This window comes from Eurosta solidaginis, chromosome 3 (genome assembly GCF_040869045.1).
Source record: "Eurosta solidaginis isolate ZX-2024a chromosome 3, ASM4086904v1, whole genome shotgun sequence".
NCBI lineage: Eukaryota > Metazoa > Arthropoda > Insecta > Diptera > Tephritidae > Eurosta > Eurosta solidaginis.
The window spans coordinates 243,891,473-243,908,645 of record NC_090321.1 but is presented as its reverse complement, the minus strand read 5'-3'; the positions used below and the strand labels follow the sequence as shown (position 1 = coordinate 243,908,645).

Here is a 17,173-nt window from a genome sequence, read left to right as displayed (position 1 = left end):
TGGACGCCTTTTCGAGATATCGCCGTAAAGGTAGACCAGGGCTAACTCTAGAATTTGTTTGTACGATACGGGTCAAACGAAAGATGTTAATGAGTATTTTGAAAGTGAGTGGGCCATAGTTCCATAGGTGGACGCCTTTTCGAGATATCGCCATAAAGGTTGACCAGGGGCGACTCTAGAATTTGTTTGTACGATATGGGTAACAAATGAAAGGTGTTAGTGAATACTTTAAAAGGGAGTGGTGGTAGTTGTATATGTGAAGGCGTTTTCGAGATATTGACCAAAATGTGGACCAAGGTGACCCAGAACATCGTCTGTCGGGTACCGCTAATTTATTTATATATGTAATACCACGGACTGTATTCCTGCCAAGTTTCTAAGGGCTTTTGATTTCACCCTGCAGAACTTTTTCATTATCTTCTACTTAATATGGTAGGTGTTACACCCATTTTGAAAATTTTTTTTATTTTTGTATTTTAATGCACCATATCATTACTGGAGTCAAATTTTGACATAATTTACTTATATACTCTAAAGGTATTAAATTTTTTGTTAAAATTTGACTTAAAAAAAAAATTTTTTTATAGTGGGCGCGGCCGTTCTCCGATTTTGAAAATTTTTATTAATCATACATATAGTAATAGGAGTAACGTTCCTGCCAAACTTCATCACAATATCTTCAACGACTGCCAAATTACAGCTTGCAAAACTTTTAAATTACCTTCTTTTAAAAGTTTGCGGTGCCACGCCCATTGTCCCAAATTTTACTAATTTTCTATTCTGCGTCATAAGTTCAACTCACCTACAAAGTTTCAGCGCTTTATCCGTCTTTATCCGAAAAGTGGGCGTTGTTATTGTCCGATATCGTTCATTTTAAATAGCGATCTGAGATGAGTGCCCAGGAACTTACATACCAAATTTCATCAGGATACCTCAAAACTTACTAAAGTTATGGTGTTAAAGGACAGACGGACGGACGGATATACGGGCATGGCTCAATCAAATTTTTTTTCGATACTGATGATTTTGATATATGGAAGTCTATATCTATCTCGATTCCTTTATACCTGTACAACCAACCGTTATCCAATCAAAGTTAATATACTCTGTGAGCTCTGCTCAGCTGAGTATAAAAATATATGCAATGCATGTTATGCATACATATATTTGTGATAGTTATGTTTTCATAATTTAAAAGACATGTTATTGTAGCAGTGCTTTGCCCAATCCAATAAGTGCTACAGATCACAAATTGTCATCAATATCCTCTAACGGGGGTCCAAGGAAACTTGCAGTTTCAACAGGGTTTGACCATAATGAGAGGGGTGTTAGAGGCATTGGTTCCACATTACAATTAAAGAGATGGTTGGAGTCATGTGCGGACACATTGCAAGCGGGGCGTACATTTTGTATGTCGGGTTTGATTCTGGATAGGTAAGAGTTTAACCTGTTACAGTATCCAGATCAAAGTTGAGCTAAAGTGACTCGCGTTTCCCTGGGGATCGACGCCTGTTTGTGGAGTTCGCTGAGTTTTTTGGCCTCATACTTCTGAGTTCTCAGGTGCCGTATTTCCCCATAATGCTTACGGAGATGATTCCTTAACCCACTGGGCGGTGTTGGCTCATCAATCAGATGTCTGTTGGTATGCCCAGGTTTCTCGGTATTCAACAGGAACTCTTTGGTTAGCATCTCATTTCTTTCCCTGATGGGGAGTATTCTCGCCTCATTATATAGGTGGCGTTCTGGGGACATAAGGAGGTAGCCGGTGGCGGTTATGAGAGCAGTATTTTGGCAGGCCTGTATCTTTTTCCAGTGAGTTAGACTTGGCGGCCATATAGGGGACGCGTAGCATGCGACCGGATGGCCAATTGCTTTGTAAGTGGAAATTAGCGTTTCTTTGTCTTTTCCCCAAGTACTGCCAGCTAGAGATTTGAAGATTTTATTACAGCTTTGGATTTTCGGTAGAATTTCGGCTGCATGCTCGCCAAAATGTAGATCCTGATCAAATGTCACACCCAAGATTTTGGGGTGTAGAACAGTCGGTAGCGTAGTGCCATCGACGTGGATATTTAAAATGGTCGACATTTGGGACGTCCATGTTGTAAATAAGGTGGCGGAGGACTTATTCGGTGATAATGCCAGGTTTCGCGAGGCGAAAAACTAGAGAGATAAGGGAGGTAGCCGTTTCTTCTGTTACAAAGCTCATCGATCTGCGGGAAAGCCTGTAACCATTATTGTGCAGTCATCAGCGTAGGAAACGATAGTAACTCCTTCTGGTGGCGAAGGTAGCTTAGATATGTAGAAATTAAACAAAGGTGGGGATAGGACACCCCCTGTGGCACCCATTGTTTAATTCTTCTTGGTTTTGATGTTTCATTTCTAAATTGCACCGATGCTTGCCGACCACCCAGATAATTTACGGTCCACCTTTTGAGACATGGGGGAAGCGTAGACCCTTCCAGGTCTTGCAGTAACGTGCCATGGTTGACCGTATCAAAAGTTTTTGATAGGTCTAGCTCAACGAATACTGTTCTATGGTGGGGGTTTTGATTTAAATCGCTTTTAAAATGAATGCTGAACCGCATTTCAAGACATCGACTGCCCTATCTTCAAATTTGTTTAAAAATATCCCAAATCAAATAATGGCATAGAAAATAGAATACTTCAAAAGGTAACAATCATATGTTTTGGTTAATTCAAAGAAGGTAGTAGATAGAATGTAGATACGAAACTCTAGCCCCATATCGTTTGCTCAGGTCTCGGGTAGAGGACTTGTACATACCTATTCGGGTACACAATCATATTTCAACAAGTGAGGAGCAGTTACCATGGAAAAATATTATTGTTGTAATTGATGTTATTCCGATGTGAAAATGACTTTTAATAAATACATAGATGATAAAAAGATACGGTGCAATAACACCAACAAATTGCATTCTTGATCGGTTCTCTCCAATTTACTGCAGTATTGAATTAAATTAAAACTTTTCGGTCAATGCTACTGCGGCTTCGTGGTATGGGAGTAATAGTCCAGTGGTTTGGAATATAGTCCGAGTGTATTCCTGTCATGTGAAGCTTTGCCAAAATTTATCTGAGATGCGGTTAGAACTCACGGCGAATCCTTCCGAATTTTAAGAGGAAATTTAAAATCCAGGAAACCTCTGCGAAGGTTCATCATTCATTTATGTATTAGATAGAAAGATACGATGCGGCTATAGTGCTGTAGCAAGTGAGCAGAGCCGCCTACAGTGACTGTATTACTTGAGAAAGGGGTTATATTAGTCGACTTGACTCTACTTGAATTCCGGCTTCAGCTATTTAAGTACGTTGCGGATGATTTATAATCAGCAAAGAAGTATCGAATGAACCAATGGACTTGCAGGCTTTGGTCTTCCAGATACCATCAACAAGTTGAATCTCTTGAACGGTTTTACTAATTTAGCTACTGCAGTATTGAATTGAACTTAAACTTCTCGATCATTGCTACTGAGGCTCCGTGTTATGGGATAAATGTTCCAGTGGTTTGAAGTATCGCCTGCGTGTATTTCAGTCATATAAAGCTCTTGAATTAAGTTAGGCTATGTTGCTTAGATATCTTATGCCCGCTGCTATATTGCGCTGCCATAGCTGGAGAGTAGATCTTTCCATCCATCAGCTTATCCGCCCATTGTCGCTTAGCTCCGTGTCGAGTGACACTCGACATTAGAGTGGAAAGGGCTAAGCTCCTATAATGGGAAATTTTCGTGTAAATGTTATTTGAAAAGGCTTAATAAAATCATGGGTTCAAACCGCAGGCAAAGCAACAAAAAAAATTTAGAAATACATTTTTCAATTAGCAAAAAGTTTTTCTAACACTCCTATTGTATTTCTGCCATGAAAAGCTTCTGAGTGAAAACTTATCAGCTTTGCAGATGCCGTTCAGAGTCGACGTAAAACATGTAGGTCCCGTCCCGTCAATTTGTAGGAAAAATTGAAACGAGCATAAGTTGGAAGAGAAGCTCGGCCTTAAATTTCTTAGGAGGATATGGCGCCTTGTATGTTTTCATTTATAATGGACAGAAAGAAAAAAGAACAAGATTATCGACGAGTTAGCACGCAGTGGCTCATCGGAGATGAGCGAGGAAATAACCAGTGTCGAAGTAGGCATACCCTTAGCAGTGCCAAGGGGAATATCCAAAGCTTCTACTTGAAGAAAGCACAAACAAAGTTGAATAACATCACAACCTATACAATATCAAAATCCATTTGGCCAAACTATGATGGAAGGAGGACGAGAAGTCTTCTGAACAAATCCAAGGCCAACACACGCAAACTGATAGCAGTCTGCACCGGTCATTGGGCAGTAGGTACGCATGCGGAAAAGATGGGCATTCCGTGTAACGACTACTGCAGAAATTGCAAAGATCCAAATGCCAAGGAGACAGTAGAACACTTTATGTGTAAATGTCCGGCTCTTGCTAGAGATCTACTAAGGTTCCCTGGAACCCCGTTTCTAGAAGACCTCAGAGGTCTATCTGTGATAGCAATCCCGAATATTCTTAATTTTGTCAAAAACTCTGGCTGGTTGTAACACATTGACCGTAACATTCCGTAGGTTTTAGGCGAGTTATATGGCATCAAGACGGCTTTAAATAGCTACTTGGGCGACCAGGGTCGCAGCCATTCCACCTACCTACCTACCTCTTTGTATAGCTTTAACTTAAATATATTTTTGTTATTTAAAATTCCTGAAATCTAGAAGAAAGAGTTTTTGCTTATTTTTTATTCACACAACCTAACCTACAAATAGCGCCCACAAAATTTATTTCGATGTAATTTATACTTAAAAAGTGGTGGAAAAAGTCTTGACCTAAAATGTGCTAGGAATCATATCAGAAGGACTGTTAACGAATGTTCTATTTTCTTCGTGTGACTGGGTCAGGTATAGGCTAGATTTTCGAATATGTAAAGCCTCATTAACACTTAACACAAGATCGTGACTATGTTAGCTCATTTAAATTCGAGCAGTCTTGTGACTCAAAATTTAGTGCGCTGCTCCCAATTATGGTTTTCTGGCAGTATATATTTGAACAGCAGTTCGGAAACAGATAAAACTAATTAAATGTAAACATTGTTTTTTTGCAGTTATTCAGAAAAAATATTGTCATTGTACACATATCTAATTAGTAACACAATTCAACTCTGCGAATACAAACATATATAAACAAACAATTACTAGGAAATATTCTTTTGAAAAACTAAAGCAAGTGTTTTGTTAAAGCTGAGCTCATTTCATTTCCCTGGTAAAATCTGTTTGTTCAACTAATTAAAAAAAATGTTCTTTGTATAACTTAAATTGTTTATTTTATGTCGAATTGCTGAAATCTATAAGAAAAAGTTTTTGTTTATTATACCCAGTTGAGCAGAGCTCACAGAGTATATTAACTTTGATTGGATAACGGTCGGTTGTACAAGTATATAGGAATCGAGATAGATATAGACTTCCATATATCAAAGTGATCAGTATCGAAAAAAAATTTGATTGAGCCATGTCCGTCCGTCCGTCCGTCCGTTAACACGATAACTTGAGTAAATTTTGAGGTATCTTGATGAAATTTGGTGTGTAGGTTCCTGGGCACTCATCTCAGATCGCCATTTAAAATGAATGATATCGGACTATAACCACGCCCTCTTTTTGGATATCGAAGATTTCGAAAAAATGAAAAAGTGCGATAATTCTTTACCAAAGACGGATAAAGCGATGAAACTTGGTAGGTGAGTTGAACTTATGACGCAGAATAGAAAATTAGTAAAATTTTGGACAATGGGGGTGGCACTTCCCCCTTTTAAAAGAATGTAATTTAAGAGTTTTGCAAGCTGTAATTTGCAGTCGTTGAAGATAGCATGCTGAAATTTGGCAGGAACTTTACTCCTATTACTATATGTATGACTAATTAAAATTAGCAAAATCGGAGAACGACCACGCCCACTTAAAAAAAATTTTTTTAAAGTCAAATTTTAACAAAAAATTTTATATTTTTACAGTATATAAGTAAATTATGTCAATGGCCGAAATCCGACTAGGACCACGCCCACTTTTTCGATATCGAAAATTACGAAAAATGAACAAAATGCCATAATTCTATACCAAATACGAAAAAAGGGATGAAACATGGTAATTGGATTGGTTTATTGACGCAAAATATAACTTTAGAAAAAAACATTGTGAAATGGGTGTGACACCTACCATATTAAATAGAAGAAAATGAAAATGTTCTGCAGGGCGAAATCAAAAGCCCTTGGAATCTTGGCAGGAATACTGTTCGAGGTATTACATATATAAATAAATTAGCGGTACCCGACAGATGATGTTCTGGGTCACCCTGGTCCACATTTTGGTCGATATCTCGAAAACGCCTTCACATATACAACTACCACCACTCCCTTTTAAAACCTTCATTAATACCTTTAATTTGATACCCATATCGTGCAACCAAATTCTAGAGTCACCACTGGTCCACCTTTATGCCGATATCTCGAAAAGGCTTCCACTTATAGAACTAAGGCCCACTCCCTTTTAAAATACTCATTAACACCTTTCATTTGATACCCATATCGTGCAAAAAAATTCTAGAGTCACCCATGTTCCACCTTTATGGCGATATTTCGAAAAGGCGTCCACCTATAGAACTACCCCACGCCCTTTTAAAATACTCATTAAAACCTTTCATTTGTTACCCATATCGTACAAACAAATTCTAGAATCACCCCTGGTCCACCTTTATGGCGATATCTCGAAAAGGCGTCCACCTGTAGAACTAACCCACGCCCTTTTAAAATACTCACTAACACCTTTCATTTGTTACCCATATCGTACAAACAAGTTCTAGAGACGCCCCTGGTCCACCTTTATGGCGATATATAGCTAAATGGCGCGCACCTATAGAGCCATGGCCCACTCCCTCTTAAAATACTCTTTAATACCTTCCATACACATGTCATACAAACACGTTACAGGGTTACCCTAGGTTCATTTTCCCAAAAGGTGATTTTCCCTTATTTTATCACCAAAGCTCTCAGCTGAGTATGAATTATTCGGTTACACTCGAACTTAGCCTTCCTTACTTGTTTGTTATTCATAGGAGCTATTTAGGTATAAATAGCGCCCACAAAATTTATCACGTACCAGTTTATGCTTAAAAAGTAGTGCTAAAGGTCTTAAAACAAAATAAATTCAAGCATTTCAAGCAACCAACGCAAGCATACTCTTCTTGATAAAAAATTGCTACGGTGTATGGGTTCTGCTCTATATCTATTTCTACGCTATTTTTAGCGCAAAATTCAGCATTTGTAGTGGTCAAATAACAGCTTAGAACGATAAACTTCGGTATCGTATTTATCATTCTAAGCTGGTAGTTGACCTATACGAATGCTCAATTTCGCGTTATAAATAGCGTAGAAATAGATATAGAGCAGAACCCATACACCGTAGCAATTTTTTATCAAGAAGAGTATGCTTGCGTTGGTTGCTTGAAATGCTTGAGTTCATTTTGTTTTAAGCCCTTTGCTTATTTATTGGGACTTTTAGAGGCATCAACAAAAGTGTATAGAGCGGCTAAGAGAACGCATAAGTACAGCCGCCAATCTCAGAGAGTTTCTTTATTTTTTTATTCGAATACAAATATCTAAGTACGCTAATGTAAATCAGTACATTAGTGTTTAACCCTTTGTGCATACAAATTTTTCTGATTTAAACTCACTGGTCTTTTTTTAATGGTGAGGATATCATAGCTGCTTTTTTTTGAATCCACGACAACTGAGGCTGCGGGACTAAGCTAGATGCACACGAGTAGTTACGATAAGCCTTCCACTCATCATAAATCATAGTAAAATATTTAAAACCCAAAAAATTGAGCCAGCAAAAAGAGTTTCATACGACCTTTTGCACTACTTTTTTAGTATAAACTACTACGTGATAAATTTTGTGTGCGCTATTTATACCTAGTTGACTCGTGTGAATAAAAAATAAGCAAAAACTTTTTCTTCTAGATTTCAATAATTTGAAATAACAAAAATACTTCTATACGAGTATTTAAGCTAAACCTATACAAACAGAATCATGTTCTTTTTTCTTTCTGTCCATTATAAATAAAAGCACGATAACCTCCTAAGAAATTTAAGGCCGAGCATCTCTTCCAATGTGCGTCGTGCTCCTTTCAATTTTTCCTACAAATTGGCGGGACGGCACCTACATGTTTTACGCCGAATCCGACCGACATCTGCAAGGCAGATATGTTTTCATTGCAGAAATATACTCGGAGTGTTAGAAAAACTTTTTGCTAATTGAAAAATTTATTTCTAAATTTTTGTTCTTGCATTGCCTGCGGTTTGAACCCACGATTTTACCAAGCTTTTTCAAATAACATTTAAATAGAAGTTTCCCATTATAGGAGCTTAGCCCTTTCCACTCCACTATCGAGTGTCACTCGACACGGAGCTACGTGACAATCGGCGGATAAGCTGAAGGAAGCAATGATCTACTCTCCAGCTGTGGTAGCGCAATGTAGCAGCAAGCATAAGATAGCTAACCAACATAGCCTTACTTAATTCAAAATCCTGTAGCTTCTTTTGTGCTAACTTAAAAAAAAAAAAACAGTAAAAGCTTTGTTCAATTCAATGTGTTTAATTCACTAGCACTGTCTTTTAGGAAAATGGGGGGCACACGGGTTTAAAGCAATATATATAAATATATTTAATTCAAAAATTAACTTCAACTACACACAAGATTATGTAAAAAATGAATTTGTTTAAATATTTGAAGAACTGAAAACTGCGCGACGGCGGGCGGGCGAAAAACTGCACGAATGATGCGGGCACGAACGATGCGTGAAGGCGGGTAGTTTTAGACTAAAAACAATGAGAGTGAGAGCCGTGGTGGCTGGCAAGCCACAGCTGAGCTGCACTGCCTGCGCTTGGCCGCACTGGCCGGGTGTTGCCAGACGGAGGGGGGCGGACTTAGTCCGAAAATTGGATCATGTCTTCAACATGCTCCCCCCCCGCCCGACGCGTTGATGGGTTCAGGGCGGCATCAACCCTATCTAAGGCTGCTCGTGCCTCGGCTACTAATTTGCGAAGTTTGTCGTCGCGCTGTCTAGCCGACCGGCTTTGAGTTGCCCGTTGGCGATGTTGGGCTGTTGTTGCGCGCTGTGGGCCGCTGTCAGTGCGACGCTGGTTGGTGGGCGTGCGTCGAGCTCTGTGTAGGAGCGTGTGATGGCCGAGGGAGCATTTGCGGCAGCTTGATTTTGAGTCACATGCCCCGGTGCTGTGCGACACTGCCAGACAGTTGATGCAGTACCGGTGGTTCCTCGCGCACTCGTAGCGCTCCTCCGGCTTCATCGCGAGGAACGCCCGGCACTGCCTTAGCGCGTGTCGCTGGCCACACAGCCGACATTTTGGCATCTCCGTACGTCTGCGGGTCCTGTAAAGACAAGAAAAGAAAAAATACGTATTTCTCAAAAAATGGGTTAGAAAAATACGTTGGGGAGGGTAGCTTATATGTAGATTGCTAGGGGCATGAAGCAGAGGGTACCAGAGGTAGGGTTGGCACTGCTAGGCAGTTGGTAGCACGCACAGTTTGGCAATATTTCGGGTTATTAGTCCGTTTTGTGTTTTGAGTTCCACCACTCGAACATGGTTATCCGATCCAGGGTGTAAAGTGATTACCCGTCCCAAACGCCATTCGTTCGGGGGTAGTAAATCATCCTTTACCACGACTAAATCTCTAACTTGAATATTGCGTTGAGGGCATTTCCATTTGTACCGATTACGCAGCTCCTTGAGGTACTCGTTCTTCCATCGTGTGCTGAACTGGTGGTGAAGCACTTTCAGTTTCTGCCATTTGTTGACCAAGGTGAGATGCTCTGCAGTTGGCTCCGGTAACGACAAGAGCGGCGCGCCATGTAGGAAATGCCCTGGGGTTAGGACTAGGGGATCCATTGGATCTTCGGACATAGGGGAGAGCGGTCGGGAGTTGAGGACCGCCTCTATGCGTACTAAGAGGGTAGTAAGCTCTTCGAAGGAGAACTTCTGGTTTCCTGCTACTTTCGTAAAGTGTATCTTGAAACTTTTCACGGCCGCTTCCCATAGCCCACCCATGTGTGGAGCGTATGGTGGGATTAATTTCCATGAGAATCCGTGAGTTGCATACTTTTCGGCGACGTCTGTAGCGACTTCCTTGAGGAATGTGGTGAATTCTCTTTGTAATCCGCGTTGTGCGCCGACGAACGTCTTTCCGTTGTCAGAATATATCTGGTGGGGTAGGCCACGGCGGCCAGTAAATCGGGCAAAGGCTGCGTTGAAGGCATTCGTGGTGAGGTCAGAACACACTTCTAAGTGAACAGCCTGTGTGGAAAAACAGACGAACACACAAACGTAAGCTTTAACATACGAAGCTCGGCGAAGGGGAGAAGTTTTTACCATAAATGGTCCAGCAAAGTCGACTCCTGTTGTATGAAAGGGTAGGGAATACGTTGACCTCTCGGGTGGCAAGGCTGCCATTATCTGCGTTTTCATCTGCTGTTTATAGATGGTGCAGGTTTTGCAGTGGAAGACGAGCTTTTTGACCTTTTGCTTCAAACGTGGAATGTAGTACTGTTGCTGTACCATTCGGATCATCAGCTGTTTGTCGGCGTGCAGCAGGTGCGAATGGAGGAAGTCTAACAGAAGAGAACAAAATCGAGAGTTTTCGGGTATGATAATTGGGTGCCGCTCATTAAAGCTATAGGTGGCATATGCTAATCTTCCAGAAACTCGCATGATTCCTGAGTCATCTAGCATGGGGTTTAATGTCAGAAGGGTGTTCTTTTTGGGTAAGGGTCCTGACGTTTGAAGCAGCTCTATCGTGTCTCCGTAATGATTCCGTTGAGTTTGAATGATGATTTTGATTTTGGCATCATTCACTTCGGCGTGGGTGAGGTTAAGCGTGGCTGGAACTTCTAGTTTTCTTGCTCTTCGGATAAACCGCAACATATAGGCCACGACTCTAAGTGCTCGAGAAAACGACGAAAACCGGTCGAGTATGTCTATATTTTCTTCCTGCAGGGTGTGGAATACGTCCACATGTCGTTGTTCGGGGGGAGTTGGGGGATGAGAAATATCCCTTGGCCAGGAAGTTGATGGGTTGATAAGCCAATTAGGTCCTTCCCACCATAATGGACATTGGACTAAATCCTGAGGCTTGCAACCTCGAGTGCCCCAATCCGCTGGGTTATCCTTACTGGAAACGTGCCTCCAAGTGGCGTTGTCGACGTTCTTAAGAATTTCAGAGGTTCTGTTGGCGACATACGTTTTCCAGGTATGGGGTGGTTTTTCTAACCAGGCCAGTACGATGGCAGAATCGCACCAGAGAATGAGTTCGTGTTGGGGTAGATTGGGCTCACTTCGCAGCTATTTCACTAACTTGGAGAGTAAAACTGCTCCACAGAGTTCCAACCGTGGAAGACTCACGGTTTGGAGGGGTGCTACTTTGCTTTTAGCAGCTAGCAAATGGGATGAAAACTTATTTTCATGGGTTTGTACTCGTAAATATATACAGGCACAAAATGCTTTTTCTGAAGCATCTGAGAATCCATGCAGCTGGATTAGTTTATCGGGGGAGTACTGTACCCACCTAGGGATTTTAATGTCTCTGATATGAGGTAAATTTTCATAAATTGAGGTCCATTTTTGGAGAGCTCCGGGCTTCACGTCTTCGTCCCAATCCGTTCCTTCCATCCAGAGTTGTTGCAGCAACATTTTTGCAAGAATCATTATTGGCGAAAGCCATCCTGCGGGGTCAAACAGTTTTGCAACTGCTGATAAAATCTGCCTTTTTGTGGTCGTGTTTTCTGCTGATGGTGGATCATACGTGTAGGTGAAGGTGTCGGTTAGCGCGTTCCACTGAATTCCAAGGGTTTTTGTGGAACTTGAATCATGGAATTTAAGGAAGTCGACGTCTAGCAAATCAGGGTCGGGAACGGGTTTTAAAATTTCAGGGTGCTTTGCCGACATCTTCCTCAAAGGGAACCCTGCCGATTTTTAGGCTTCGATAACTTGAGTCATAGAGTTCAAAGTGGACTGTATATTATGACCGCCTGACAAAATATCGTCGACATACGTTTCATTCAACAAAATGTCTTTAGCGAGCGGATATTCATCTTGACAGTCGTGGGCGAGTTGGTGTAGGGTTCGAATCGCCAAATATGGCGCGCAATTTACACCAAAGGTAACTGTTTTTAGTCGGAAATCTTCTATCGGCAGAGTTGGGTGTTTTCGAAAAACGATTCGATGAAAATCTTTATCTTCTTCATGGATGAGTATTTGGCGATACATTTTCTCAATATCGCCGTTGAAAACAAACTTATAAAGTCGCCATTTAAGTATGACGAGCATTAAGTCATTTTGTAGAATGGGGCCTGTATGAAGCACGTCGTTCAACGAGTTGCCAGAATGCGACATTTTTGATGCGTTGAAGATGACTCGCACTTTTGTGGTTTTGCTGTCGGGTTTTATGACAGCATGATGGGGTAGATAAAATGATAAATATTTACCATCTCTAATTATCTCTTGTTGGGAGGCGGGTTCCATATGATCCATGGTAAAATATTCATTAAGGACTTCAAAATATTTGTCTCTTAATTCGGGTTTTCTTTCGAGCGTGCGTTCGATGCTGATGTACTGCTGTTGTGCTGCGGGTCGTGAATGACCGAGTGCCAGATTGGCTGGAAATTCCAATTTGAAGGGTAGTTTTACTCTGTAGCGTCCATCTTCCTCACGAATTGTGGTTGTCCGGTAGAGTGCTTCGCAGTATTCATCATCTGCTGATCGTTGTTGGGTTTGGTGAACTTCTTCCTGTTCCCAAAATTGTCTCAAAAGTTGATTGATGGGGTCATCGGTGCATTCCGTGACATGAGTGCTGAAGGTTGATACCTTTTCAGCTACAGGGCCGCTTAATATCCATCCGAATATTGTGTTTTGGGCAAGTAATGTTCCACTCACATTTCGTAGGAGCCCTTCGGTGAGGATTTGCGGGGTGATATCGCTGCCGATTACCACATCGATTTTCGATGGTATGGAATACTGTGGATCGGCTAACGGTAAATGGGACAGTTCTTCGAGATCGATGCTTGAAACTCTGACTGTGGGCAAGAACTTAGTTAGCTTCGGCAAAATTATTGCTTGTGCGTCTATCATTTGGGTTAAGTCTGCTGAACAGAATGTTATGTGGCAGACTTTATTGGCATTTTTCACAACCGTTCCACCCATTCCAGATATCTGGTGGAGAGACTCTTTTGTGGGTAGACCAAGAACCTTTTGTATACGGGATGATACAAAAGTTTTTTGTGAACCTTGGTCTATTAGGGCACGAATTTTATGAAATTCGCCAGCAAATTATACTGATACTATTGCTGTGGGTAATAGGGTGGTTCCATGATTACTCGAGAAGAGTGAAGAAACCGGGTTTTTGTCTTGAGACTGTAGGGAGGAGGTGGCTCTTGCGGCGGCTTTCGATGTTGAGGCTCGCTCGTCGTCCGTTCTCCTAGGGGTGCCGGCTTGGGCATTTTGAGCTCTGGAGTTTGGTTGTGATTGTTGGGGTTTGGGCTGCAAATGCAGTAGCGAATGATGACGCTTTTGGCAATAAACGCACGTGAAACTACTTTTACATTCGTTCTTGGGGTGTGACGTAGACAAACAGTTTTCGCAATAACTATTTTCTCTCACAAATTTGATTCGGTCTGATACCGATAAATTTCTAAACCTAACGCAAGATTTGACTGCGTGGTATTGATTGCATAATCTACACGAAGCCGTTTTATTGAACTCCGTGTGATATGCATGGGTTCTATTATTGTTAGATTGGGTCGAGTTTTGATTCACCGTTCGTGGCGTAAAACTCGAAAATTGGGGTTTCGCCTTGCCTGGTCGATAGGTACTTATTCTCTCTACTACCTCGTATCTGCTGGTCAAAAATTTATTCATATCCTCCCAAAGTGGGAGTTCTTTTCGGGAGCTGAGGGATTGTTCCCATAGTGAAAGGCTTTCACTTGGCAGCTTGGATGAGCAGAGGTAAACGAGGATTGGGTCCCAGTCCGTTGTCGGGATTCCTTGGGTGTTAAGGGTTGACATGCAGTTGTTGATTGTTGTCTGCATCTTCTGTATTTGTTCTCCGCTTTCTGCGAATATTGTGGGTAGGTTGAACAGCGTCTTCAGTTGGTTGTCGACGAGTATCCTTTTGTTCTCGTACCTAGATCTGAGCGCTTCCCAGGCAAGCTCGAAATTATTATCGCTCAGTGGGTATTGTTTTACAATAAGCCCAGCTTGTCCTTTTGTTTTCAGGCGTAGATGGTATAATTTTTGAGCGGGTGATAATTTAGGGTGGTTTTTATAGACTGCCGTGAACATATCTCTAAAGGATGGCCAGTCTTCGTATCCACCATGAAATACTTCGGTGTCGCATGGTGGTACTTTTAAATAAAAACCGTTTGCGTCTGAATTGTTTATTGGGTGGGCGGGTATTTGTTGTTGGTTGGTGCTAGCAGTATTAAAAAGCTGTAAGGCTTCTAAAATTTCTGATTTGCATGTTTGGTACGTTTCCAAGCATTTAGCGAATTTTTGCTCAACCGAGCCGCTAACATCTGTGTAATTATCTGAGAAACTTACTTCTCGATGGGACTCTAGCACCTTTGCCCATATCTTATCAAGGTCTTCTAATTTGACCTTAAGCATACACTCTGATAAATCGGTAGCTTGGGAGGGTGACCATCTTGAGCAGTAAACCTCTACTTGGTTACCGTCATATATGAATTTCTGCAGGCATTTATCTGCAGGGGTCAATTTTTGGGTTTCGTCCGACGATTTCGGCATTATAAATTAGTTTGGTTTCTTAATAGAAATGGGAGCTTTTATTAAGCTGTGAAAATCGAAAAAAAATTTTATTTTTTTTTTGAAACCAGCCTAATGTACGCTTGGTTCTTTATACGGGCTTGTCTCAGCGCTTCTGAGTACAAGTAATGTGGGTATATAATAATATAAATATTATAAATTTGTGTTCACTGGGATTTTATTTTTTATTTTTTGAGACCGGCCTAATGTGTCCCGGCTTTTTGCTTTGTTATATGTACTTGTCTCAGCGCGTCTGAGCACAAGTAATATGGGTATATAGTACGTATGTATGTATTTATATATATGGGTGAAATATATTTGCCGACAAACTGTGGTGTACCAACAACCTTTGTTTGCTGTGCCAATGCACTTGATCTTTATTAACAAAGTAAATGTATGCCAATATGTGATCGATGATCTTTGTTGCTTCCTTCTATTATGTAGTTACCTATGGTCATGCAATTACTTTGTTGAGGGTGGGTTTTGGCTTATGCAAAAAGATGTACAAGTGCGTGTGGGTGTTATGAGTGCATATACTTGTAGGTTTGTATGCAGAATTAATATTGGGTGCACCGGTAAAATAAACTTTGGAAAAGTGACAAAAATTTGGCAAAGTTTGTTGCTATGGGTTTTTGTAAAATATATTTCATGTAATATATGTATATAAGGGTAAATTGGGCAGCGGTGAATTTCACGCTGGAAAAATATGTAGCTCGGGTGATATTACCGAACTAAGTGGGTATATACATATATTACATATATACGTATATATTTTTTATAATAAAGTCGATATTTAGCGCAACGAACTTTTTGGGTATATAGAAACCGGGCAGTGGATTTTCCGTTGGTACGGGAATGCAAATTTATTTGTTGAAAATTTTATATGGCTTTTTGAAGGGACTGTACCTGTTGGTAACAGTGAGTAAGCAAATGAAATATTTTGCCGTTTAGGCTTTTGATGTGGGTTATATACCCAGGGTCCGGTTCTTTTGATCGGAGGGATATATAATTGGGGAATTTATAGAATTTGGGTCCGTACTTTAGACGGAGGGAATATATTGGGTAAACGGTGTACTCACTCTGACATTTTTTGTGTTAACTATGTGTTACTTGTGGGTTTTGTGTTGTCCTTTAGCCTTTGTTGTATGGTCTCCTGGTTGATATGTTGTGTTGTAATGTTGTACCTCCTTGTTGGTGTAGTTAGTGTTAGCGTTGATTTTTCGTATATGTGTTTTCCAATTATTGTTTTCAAACTTTTTCTTTCAAATGTATTTTTCTTTTTTGTAAATAAATATTATTATGTTTTTTCCAAAAACTTTTTCCTCTTTTTTTTTTTTCTCACAACTTTTTCTTTTTATTTGGTATTTATATGTTCAGTTTTTGTGTACGTGTTTTGTATTGTCGTGAAAAAATTTTATTAAATTTGTATTTTTTTCCAAAAAAAAAACACTTTTATCTTTTCTCTTGTTTTCTTTTTTTAAAGGTATTTTTCCTTTTTCTCAACAACTTTTTTTTCTTTTCGAAAAACTTTGCCTTTTTCTACGCTTTTTTTTGATTTCTTTGCACAAAACTTTGTTCTTAGTAAAATTATTTTTTTTTCGTTTTTGTCACACCTTAATGTTTGTTTTATTTGTATGTGCACTATTGTTCAATTTTTTCTCAAATAAATTTTTTTTGTTAAGCACTTTTATAGTTTTGTGGCCGTACCGAACCGCGTTTTTATGTAAGAATTGTTTTTGTTTTACTTGTTTTTATTATATTTATGTTTTTTTTCTCACTTTTTGCTTTTTTCTTCTTTTGCCGCTGGTTATCTTTTTAGCACCACGGATCCGGCTCGAAGGACCATGTTTAATTCACTAGCACTGTCTTTTAGGAAAATGGGGGGCACACGGGTTTAAAGCAATATATATAAATATATTTAATTCAAAAATTAACTTCAACTACACACAAGATTATGTAAAAAATGAATTTGTTTAAATATTTGAAGAACTGAAAACTGCGCGACGGCGGGCGGGCGAAAAACTGCACGAATGATGCGGGCACGAACGATGCGTGAAGGCGGGTAGTTTTAGACTAAAAACAATGAGAGTGAGAGCCGTGGTGGCTGGCAAGCCACAGCTGAGCTGCACTGCCTACGCTTGGCCGCACTGGCCGGGTGTTGCCAGACGGAGGGGAGCGGACTTAGTCCGAAAATTGGATCATGTCTTCAACACAATGAAATTTGATAAGTTGGTAATTATATATCCCTTGGGGGACCAGGCAGTTACAGAGGCAT

At 40.4% G+C, this 17,173-nt stretch overlaps 1 protein-coding gene across 2 annotated transcripts; it reads right to left on the bottom strand.

Moving 5' to 3' along the window:
* Positions 1–3,412: 3,412 nt before the first annotated feature.
* On the bottom strand, positions 3,413–16,945 carry LOC137245308 (uncharacterized). 2 transcript variants are annotated; one of them, XM_067775748.1, is made up of 2 exons: positions 8,583–16,945; positions 3,413–3,535 (listed from the first exon to the last, which is right to left on the bottom strand). In XM_067775748.1, exon 1 carries the CDS (start codon positions 11,005–11,007, stop codon positions 9,589–9,591), a length of 1,419 nt encoding a protein of 472 aa, XP_067631849.1. In that variant the 5' UTR covers positions 11,008–16,945; the 3' UTR covers positions 3,413–3,535; positions 8,583–9,588. Both variants share the same exon structure in this region, with proteins under 2 accessions (XP_067631849.1, XP_067631850.1).
* Between the last annotated feature and the right edge of the window lie 228 nt (positions 16,946–17,173).

Bases quoted from the DNA above. Each gene is read 5' to 3' on its own strand.
- LOC137245308 (XM_067775748.1), bottom strand. From the start codon at position 11,007: ATGTTGCGGTTTATCCGAAGAGCAAGAAAACTAGAAGTTCCAGCCACG.